The sequence below is a fragment of the Lipotes vexillifer genome, unplaced genomic scaffold (assembly GCF_000442215.2).
Source record: "Lipotes vexillifer unplaced genomic scaffold, Lipotes_vexillifer_v1.1 scaffold4, whole genome shotgun sequence".
NCBI lineage: Eukaryota > Metazoa > Chordata > Mammalia > Artiodactyla > Lipotidae > Lipotes > Lipotes vexillifer.
This window is the reverse complement of record NW_006785876.1, coordinates 5,857,284-5,866,915: the sequence shown is the minus strand read 5'-3', so window position 1 is coordinate 5,866,915 and position 9,632 is coordinate 5,857,284. Positions and strand designations below refer to the sequence as shown.

Sequence of the window (9,632 nt, the reverse complement as noted above, 5' to 3'; positions counted from 1 at the left end):
CGCCCCAGTCCCGCGCGGTCGTTTGGAAGCAGTCGTTCTTCCCAGAGCTGGCGTTTGGCAGTTGGCAAGGAGCACCCCACCTTCTCTCAGCAGCCGTCCGTCTTCTTGTCTTCCCCTTTCCATCGGGGTGAATACATTTCTCTTCTGCTGCACATGCCAACATACCTCGAATTTGCTGGCAGCAGTCACTTCTCATGTGTTGGTTTTGGAACCTTTCAGCAGTTTGTCCTATTTCTCTTCCATCTGGGCTAGAAACATGCCAACCAGGATTTCTCTGGATTTTTTTCTTAATCCCGGGCTGCAACCCAAGGGAGTGAGCATCCAGGACCCCCTGGGTCTCAGGGTCCATCACCGCCTGGTACCTGCCTACCCTCCCCAGCTGTCGCTGGGCACCATGGCCCTCGGTCCTCCAGGTGTAGTCCCAACTTGTGGTGACCTCTCAAACTTAGTGCCTGGAGGCCAGGTTATTACAAAGGGACATTTGAGCTTCCACTGGAAATTCGTAATATATATTCTTGGCAGCAGTAAGGACAGGCTGTGAAAATTCTTTTGGTGTTGGACTTCTTTTAAGGAGTGGAGTTTGGTTTTAGCATACTCCCAGGCAGTGAAATGGGAAAACCAGGCTAAAGATGGAGATGTACGAGAGTGGCAGGTGGAACCCAGAGTCTGGGGTCCAGAGAACATCAGTGCCCGCCACCTGGTAGGGGCTCAATAATCATCTACCGCTTGGATGACTGGATGAGGTGTAGCAGCAAGCAACACATGGTGACATTTCAGCTTCACTTATTAGACCGACTGAGTCCCATCAGGTCTACCTCCTAACCTTCTAGGGTCTGTATCGCCCCTCCCTGCTCCCCTTCTGCACCAGCTGGAATGACTGACCTCAAACCCTCCCACCAGGCTCCTGATCAACTTCGTCCCAAGTCCCCTGGCCCCCAGACACCAGCCTCTCCAGTCCACTCTGCAGACCATGGCTACTGTTTATCTTCCTAAAAACAGAACTTCTAAATGTGGGATCCTGGATGGGGCCCTGGAACAGAAGAGCATCGGTAGAAAAACTGGGGAAATCTGAACAGAGCCTGAAATTTAGTTAATAGTAGTGTATCGATGTGAATCTCCTAGTGTTGACAAATGTATCTAGGACGTTAGCAATAGGAGGAACTGGGGGGATGGGTAAACAGAACTCTGTACTCTCTTTGCAACTTTTCTCTGAATCTAAAATTATTCTCACAACAAAAAGTTATACCAAAAAAGCAAATCTGACCATATCACTCGCCTGCTTAAAATTAGGGTGACAAATAAGCTTATCTACGAAACAGAAACAGACTCACAGACATAGAGAAGAGACTTGTGGTTGCCAAGGGGGAGGCGCATGGGGGAGGGACGGACTGGGAGTTCCAATTCTAGAATCCCACTCCATAGAAATACATATGCCTCAAGATGTATGAACAGGATATTCTGCTATAGTGAAATATTGGGAATAATCTGCATGTCCATCGATAACGAAATAGCTATATAAATTGAGGTAAATTCAGGTGCCGGGCCGGGGGAGGAAGGGGGTGGCAAGGGAGGCGTGGGTGTACGACCCCAAGGGTCCCTTAGCCCTGGGATCTGGGCCGCGGGGCGGAGACGATCTGTTGGTGGGGTCGGGGTCTGGGGACGAGGTGGACGCGGGCCTGGCCTTCCCGGCAGCGCACCGACTGCCCTGCGGGGTGAGGCCCCGTGGGGTGCGTGCCCCGTGGGTGCCCCGCGCTGGAGCTAGGAGGAGCTGGCCGGTGGTTCCCTCCCGCAGAACTGTCGGCCCCAAGATGTCGTACATACTCCCGCACCTGCACAACGGCTGGCAAGTGGATCAGGCCATCCTCTCGGAAGAAGACCGCGTGGTCGTCATTCGGTTGGGACACGACTGGGACCCTACTTGTATGAAGATGGACGAGGTTCTGTACAGCATAGCTGGAAAGAAACGGCAGATAATGGGGGATCTTCCTCATCCTGCTGCCAGCCCTGTTTGGATACCCCAGCTGTTTTAAAAGTTAAAAATTTCGCAGTTATTTATCTTGTGGATATTACAGAAGTACCTGACTTCAACAAAATGTATGAGTTATACGATCCGTGCACTGTCATGTTTTTCTTCAGGAACAAGCACATCGTGATCGAGCTGGGTACTGGCAACAACAAGATCAACTGGGCCATGGAAGACAAGCAGGAGATGATCGACATCATCGAGACGGTGTACCGGGGGGCCCGGAAAGGCCGCGGCCTGGTCGTGTCCCCGAAGGACTACTCCACCAAGTACAGATACTGAGCCCCCGTCCGGTCCTGGTGCATACAGTGCCGTGGAGTCGTTCTCACGTGGAAATATTTTCAACTATTTAAAGCCTTTGAGAAAGCGTTTGGGAAAGTACACATAGCTCAAGGAGCTGGAGGGTTTTGCAGTGAGGGTGGCATTGCCTCCACTTTCAGTCTGCCTGGTCCTTGTTATTTTGTATCAGCAAATATCTGTAAATATCTAGCTGATATAAATAAAATACATGGTGATGGGAAAAATAAAAACTAAAAACTATTTTAAAAAAATAAATTGAGGTAAATTCATACAATGGAATACTGGGTAGCCATTAAAACAATGAGGTAGATCTCCATGTATTAACAGGAAGAGGTCTCCAACATATAATCTACGTCAGGGGTCGGTAAACTAAGTGCCATAAGCCAAATCCAACCCCTGTCTGTGAATGTACTGTATGAGCTAAGAATCATTTTTACATTTTTATATGGCTGAAATGCAATCAAAAGAAGAGTAGTATTTTGCAATATTGAAAATTACATGAAATTCAAACTTCAGTTTCCATAAATAAAGTTTTATTGGAACATAGCCATGCCCATTCATTTACATATTGTCTATGGCTGTTTTTTTTTTAATAAATTTATATATTTATTTATTTTTCGCTGCGTTAGGTCTTTGTTACTGCACACTGGCTTCCTCTAGCTGTGGCGAACGGGGGCTACTCTTTGTTGCGGTGCGTGGGCTTCTCACTGCCATGGCTTCTCTTGATGCAGAGCACAGGCCCTTGGTGCATGGGCTACAGTAGTTGTGGCATGCGGGCTCGGTAGTTGTGGCTTGTGGGCTCTAGAGCGCAGGCTCAGTAGTTGTGGTGAACGGGCTTAGTTGCTCCGCGGCACATGGGATCTTCCCAGACCAGGGATCAAACCTGTGACCCCTGCATTGGCAGGTGGATTTTTAACCACTGCACCACCAGGGAAGTCCCTAGGCTGACTTCTTGATGTGGTGGCAGAATTGAGTACAGGTGACAGGGACCATATGGTTCCCAAAGCCAAAAATATTTATTATCTGGCCTTTTACAGAAGAGAAATTGCTGACCCTAATCTAAGTGATAAAGGGCAAATCACATATTGTATATGTATAAAATTCCCTTCATAAAATATGCTCATAAAAATTATATATATACATATATGTATTTAAGAATGTAAATTAATACAATAAGGTATGGGAGGACCCACCCTACATGGTTCCTTATGAAAGAGGACCAGGATTAGAGAAGGAAAATGGATAAAGGGAGATTACATGTTTTATTACTTTATATTTATATATGTATTTATAGTCTTGCAATTTTATACTGAAAAAGTATATATATATATCTCCAGTCAATTCTTGTTATTTGCAGTAGTTATGTTCTATAAAGTCAATGAAAACACTGAAATACAGAACACTGAGCCGTTGCTTCTAGGGGAAATATGAGGTCAGGTTCCTGGGAGTCTCTGGTCAAAATATTTTCATTAGCCAATCAATCCATAACCTTGTTTTATGTGTGACTCTGCATAAAGACACCTGATTTAACATATTTTGTTGATCCATTAACACTAAACTCACAGCCAACAGCTCTGTAACTCAGACCTGAATGAAGCTTACCTGACACATGTATTTTTTTCTGTAAGGCACATCACAGCCTTCTTTGATTTAGCAACACTAGACAGATTTTTCAGCACTACACTTGGGGGCCACTTTAAACAACAAAATCACCAACAAAAAGCACAAAGATGCAAAAAACGTGGCACTCGCGAGATGGGGGAAAGGATCCTTGTTGACAGTGTGAGAGCTGAAACAGCACCACTTTGTTTGACCTCAGCTGGGGCTGTGCTCATGGGTGGCTCAAATCTTTTGTCCCTCTACCCATGTCCACAAATGGCTGCGAAAGCACCATGTCTATTGATTTGTGGGTCACAAATAAATTTTAGTGAGTAGAAAAATCCACATAATGGAACTGGTGAATAAGGAAGACTGGAGATATATATATATATATATATATATATATATATATATACACATATGCATTGCTTTTGTAGTTAATCAACAAAAAATATGTTTACTATTTGCCCTTGACCAGAGTTGTCTGCAAAGTCTTTCTTTTGGGCAGCAAGCAGAGGGTCCCGAGCCATGGCTCTGACGGGTAGAGATGTTCATTTTTACATTAAGACAGCCCATCTTTCACCAGGACCCCCAACAGGGCACAGATAGCACAAAGCAGAGGACATGTTAAGGCTTCCTCATGGCTGTTTCCCAAGTTGCAGGGTTGACTTCTTGGGCATCTGTGAACAGCTGTGTCCTGGACACACACGGTTGGGCCAGCCAGAGGCGTGCAGTGAGGGGTTTGCCTCTCCTCACCCAACTTCCATTTCTTCATTCATTGGTTTACTCACACCATTCATTCATGCAGTCAACACATTCATGAAAGACAAGGTATCATATGACATCCCTTATATGCAGAATCTCTCAAAAATGATAAAAATGAACTTATTTACAAAACAGAAACAGACTCACAGGCTTAGAAAACAGACTTATAGTCCCAGGGGGAAGGGTGAGAGGGAGGGATAGATTGGGAGTTTGGGACTGACATAAACACGCTGCTATATTTAAAACAGATAACCAGGGCTTCCCTGGTGACGCAGTGGTTGGGAGTCCGCCTGCCGGTGCAGGAGACACGGGTTCGTGCCCCGGTCTGGGAGGATCCCGCATGCCGCGGAGCGGCTGGGCCCGTGAGCCATGGCCGCTGAGCCTGCGCGTCCGGAGCCTGTGCTCCGCAACGGGAGAGGCCACAACAGTGAGAGGCCCGCGTACCGCAAAAAATATAAAAACAACAACAGATAACCAACAAGGACCTACTGTATAGCACAGGGAACTCTGCTCAACACTGCAATAACTTAAATGGGAAAAGAATATGAAAAAGAATAGATATATGTGTACGTATAACTGAATCACTTTGCTGTACACCTGAAACTAACACAACATTGTTAATCAACTATACTCCAATATAACATAAAAATTTTTTAAATTAACTAATAACTAGTAAAAGAAAAAAAAAGGACAGGAGCAAAAGGGTGCTGTTGTAGAGAAGGTTCACGAGTCAAGTAATATTGTTTCCAGGTGGAAAAGCTACTTTCAACTCCTCTCCTAAAATGAAAAATGTAACTTCAGCACTGCACAGGGCACTAACTTACATGCATTCATCTATTGTCTAATGGGGTTTTGATCTCTGGTTCATCTTCCCACTGGCCTTTTTAGAGTCCCGAGAACTGTGTCCTCCTGTCCTCCACACTCCCACAGAGCTTATGGAAGAGCTGAAGGGAGGTGGGGAAAAATCAGAACTGGTCAGCAGGTGCAAGTCAGACCGAGTTAAGGCAATTGGACAGGAAAGAGAGGCACACCCAGGCCTACATGAAACGAAGTCTCAGCCTCACCTGAAGACATTAAAGGAATACCAGACCATCAGGGCTCTGGAGGTGAGGTCTGGTCCTTAGCGCTGGACACCACCCCTCAAGCTGGGGTTCCTACAAAGCACTGTTGCCACCTTGTGGTGAGCAGAGGTGGGCCTTGGAGCTTGCTGACTTCTCCTGCTGGTTCTTCTCAGGTAACAAGCTCTGGAGGCTGACACACATTCCTGGAAACGCATCCCTCCCTAGAGCTTCGGCTACCCTACATCCCAACCCCCAGACTGTGCCCCAGACAGGCTCCATGGGATGAGCCATGTGGCCAGAGGTGACTCCTCTCTGGGCCCTGTCCCTCCTCTGTGAAGCGGCAAGTTGTCCTGGCATCACAAGCGCCCAGGATCCCTTCTAGTTTGTAGAGTGAGGACCCGGAAGCTCTAGGAGCTGCCCCTCAGAGCGCTCAGCCTCGGGCTGGGGTTGCCCAGAGACTGTGCCCTGAACCAGCCTGAGGCATAAGGGCCTTACTGCTCTTCCTTTGAGAATTTCCACAGTCAGTGTCTCTTTTTAAGTAGGGAAGGTGAACATGTCTCTTTTGTGTCTGCACTCCACACCCAAAGTGGAATGCACTCTCTCCACATGTGGTGGCCAGAGTGACAGAGCAGGTAAGACCTGGGAGAGGGCGTGCAGGTGTGTGTGTGTGTGTGTGTGTGTGTGTGTGTGCGCGCGCGCGCGTTTCTGTGTGTGTGTGTGTTTCTGTGTGTGTGTGTTCCGGTGCCTGTTCCCCGATGAGAAGAGACCAGACCTGGAGGAAGACGGAGGTAACAGAGGAGCTGGCATCTGGAGAATCGAAAAAAGCCTGCTGGCTTTTCTCCCATGAAAATCGAGGCTGCGCCTGAGGAAGCAAACAGTTCCAGTTCCCAGGGGTGGCCCTCAGGACTGGAAGCTGCAGCCTTTGTGGCCATTGTTTCAGCTGCGGGTGAGACTTGTATTGCTTGTGACAACAGTAGCAGAGTGTCCTACTGCAGGGCAGGGACCCCAACCGGCGTCTCCCTGGTCCCCCCAGCAGATCCTGCACCTCACGCTCTAGAACACCCCTCCTCTATCCCTCTGTCTGTCACATGCGCTGCTCTGTCCTGGGACCCAGCCGGCGGGCTCCACCCCCATCCCATCCACGCCATCTCGGGCTCACAGCCAGGCTCCATCTCTGTCACGGTCCCTGAGCAGCCCTGCCAGAATTCCTGGGAAGAGGTGGGTCCTCCCTGTGAATCCAAGAGCAGTGATTGGAAACTCTGGGAAGTTTGGCTTTCATATGTTCCAGAGGGAATGTTGCTGAACCCCGCCCCGGTTGGGTGGAATGGGGAGACAGGGAGAGAGTACCAAGGGGCTGGGGTGGTCACCATTCCACTGTGAGGGAAAACAAGCCCGGGTGTGGGGAGTCTCACAGGTCCCTAGGAGCACTGGAATTAATACATGAAAATACCCTTTGCAAAAGACGATAAGTCAGTATTACTGTGTCCATTCTACAGGAGAGAAAACTGAGGTGTGAGTCCATTCATCCATGAGGTTCACGGTTTCAGTAGTAATACTATTTATATACATATATTTTATACTTTACTATATTATATCTATCGATATATACACACACACATGCACACTTTTTACCTCTATTTCACATTTTTACTTTCCCATCATCATTCTTGATCCTGACAGCTCTGTGAGACAGAAAGTTCAGACTGACAGTCTCTCAGCCCATGACAGAGCTCTGCTAGAACAGGCCTCCTGCATTTCTGGTTGGGAACACAGTTGATTGCTTAACTGCTTTCATTTCCAACTCACTGTCCCCCTGCCTTCCTTACAGAGTCCAGTTAAAGCAACCCCCTGTCCCCCACCCCCACCCTCATGTCATGCCTGGGTCCCAGGGGAATCTGATCCCAGCAGTTAGGGTGACTCAAGTCTCTTTGCTTGTGTTGGGTTCAGAAGCCTGGGTTAAGCCAGTCAACCCAGGATATCAGCCTAGTGGCTGCTATTATCCAGGTAGTGGCTTAAACTGACCAGTTTAAACTGGAAAGGAAAAGGTTTCCTCTCCTTCTCTCTGGACGTGACCGAAGAAGCAAGTGCCAGAGCTGCTGCTGGCAGCCATCTTGCAGCCATGAGGCAAGTCAGCCTAAGGAAAAGAATTAGAAGAGGGCAGAGTAAGCAGGATTACAGGAAAACAGAATTAGCACCCTGATAAACCCCTACCTGAAGCCCTAGCTCTGGGCTACTTGTTAGATCCTATAGTAAACTCCTTATTGTTTAAGTCAGTTTGCATTGACTTTTCTCTTCCTTGTATCCAAAACCACCTTAATGGGCAGGTCTGGACGGACACACTTTCTCCCACTTCTGCTGTCAGACTTCTCCTTGCTTTCCTCTGGCTCCTGTCAGAGCCAAGTCAGCACACATTGAAAGGGCCAGGGCGGACTAAATGCGTCTCCTGGACACCACAAATGTCTTTGTGGTATCTTAAGACTTTAAAAACTGTGCAGGGAGCTGCGGCCTAGCTCGGTCCTGCTTCCCATTAGGATAAACACATCCCTCAGCAGAGCGACCCATGCCCAGCTCCAGAAATAGCCTGCCCACCAGAGAAAATGCACTTTATTTGACAGGCTTCCACAGCCATATCATTATCATATAATCTCTTTTATCCACCCCTTTCCCCTGCCCTGGAACTCAAATTGCATCTTTAAAATGTCTAAATAGCAGTTTGGTGATCTTCAGTGATGCTATACTTGATACTGAGCTGGGAAAATCAGTGTCAAATGCCCAACTTCAGAGAAGTCTGGGTGAGGGGTGAGAGGGATGTTTTACATCCAATTACTTTTCTGTGAAGAAATATGGGTTGAAAATACTTGACAAGGGACTAAGTTTCAACGTCCACAAGTCCAGCTTTTGACTTCCTAATCACCAACATCAACACCACAGACCTCGCCTGAGCGCCTGTGGGTGACTTTCCACCCTCATTTCCTCCTACAAAAGTAGGAGTAGGTGGGGACTCCTTCTTTTGGCTTCCTCCTCCCAGGCTAGCACAGCCCTGCATGGGTGCCGATGCCCCAAGGGCTCCAGGAGGAATCAGGCAAGATGCAAAGAGGCAGCCCCAGGAACAAATAGTGACAGTGTCCAAAAATGCCCACTGGTAAGGGACAGCGTGAGGACTGTGTCCGTAAGGGTTGCTCAGGGCAGTCACAGTATCAGAGTGAAACAAAGGAAGCTCTCCAGAGGAAGAGGGAGGCTGCCCGGGGGTGTGGAGGGCTGATGACGCCTGTTTTTGGAGGTGGGTGAACTCCATTTACCCAGGGCTGGCTCTGATCAGCACTCTGGGAAGTGGGCGGGAGTCTGCCCCGCCAGGTGGAGTTTTCACATTCTTCTCCCTGTTACTGAACACCTACCCCAGATCCTTCCTGGAACTGAGTGACAGACTCCAGCTCCCAGGGCTGAGCGAAAAGCCAGGGAGGCAGCCAGGATATAGGAGGGTGGCTTCCTAGAAGGGAATTAAGCCTTCCTTCTGCCAAATCCATTTCCAGCAGCAGCCTGGTGGACTTGTTGGGAGAGGAGAATGTGGGGCTTCTAATCCCCTGACCACCCACTCCGTACCTGACACTGTGCTTATAAGAATTGCATATCATGGAGATCACTGGGCCAATTTACAGATGAGAAAACTGCGGCTGAGAGAGGTCAAGGAACTTTCCCAGGATCACACTACCAAGTAAAGTGGCTGGTGAGATTCAAGTCTAGGTCTTTCTGCCCCTTGAGGCCTACCCTGCTTGCCTGCTTAGGTGAGGTGAGCTCTGACTCTCCTAACTGCCTCTTAAACTGACCTGGGGAAGCAAATAACAACTCCCTTCATTGGAGCCCACAGTATGCAGAATGGGGCAGGG

The 9,632-nt window shown here is 48.2% G+C and overlaps 1 protein-coding gene across 1 annotated transcript; it reads left to right on the top strand.

Moving 5' to 3' along the window:
- The first annotated feature begins 1,808 nt into the window (after nt 1-1,808).
- On the top strand, nt 1,809-2,305 carry LOC103071027 (thioredoxin-like protein 4A). Its single transcript, XM_007458301.1, has 2 exons — nt 1,809-1,956; nt 2,028-2,305. The coding sequence occupies exons 1-2, from the start codon at nt 1,809-1,811 to the stop codon at nt 2,303-2,305; spliced, it is 426 nt and encodes a 141-aa protein (XP_007458363.1).
- The last annotated feature ends 7,327 nt before the right edge of the window (nt 2,306-9,632 follow it).

What these genes read in the sequence shown, in the direction of transcription:
- LOC103071027 (XM_007458301.1), top strand. Translation starts at nt 1,809, where the DNA reads ATGTCGTACATACTCCCGCACCTGCACAACGGCTGGCAAGTGGATCAG. An exon ending in GGTTCTGTACAGCATAGCTG is followed by an intron (nt 1,957 to 2,027) that starts GAAAGAAACGGC and finishes CCCCAGCTGTTT; the next exon opens with TAAAAGTTAAAAATTTCGCA.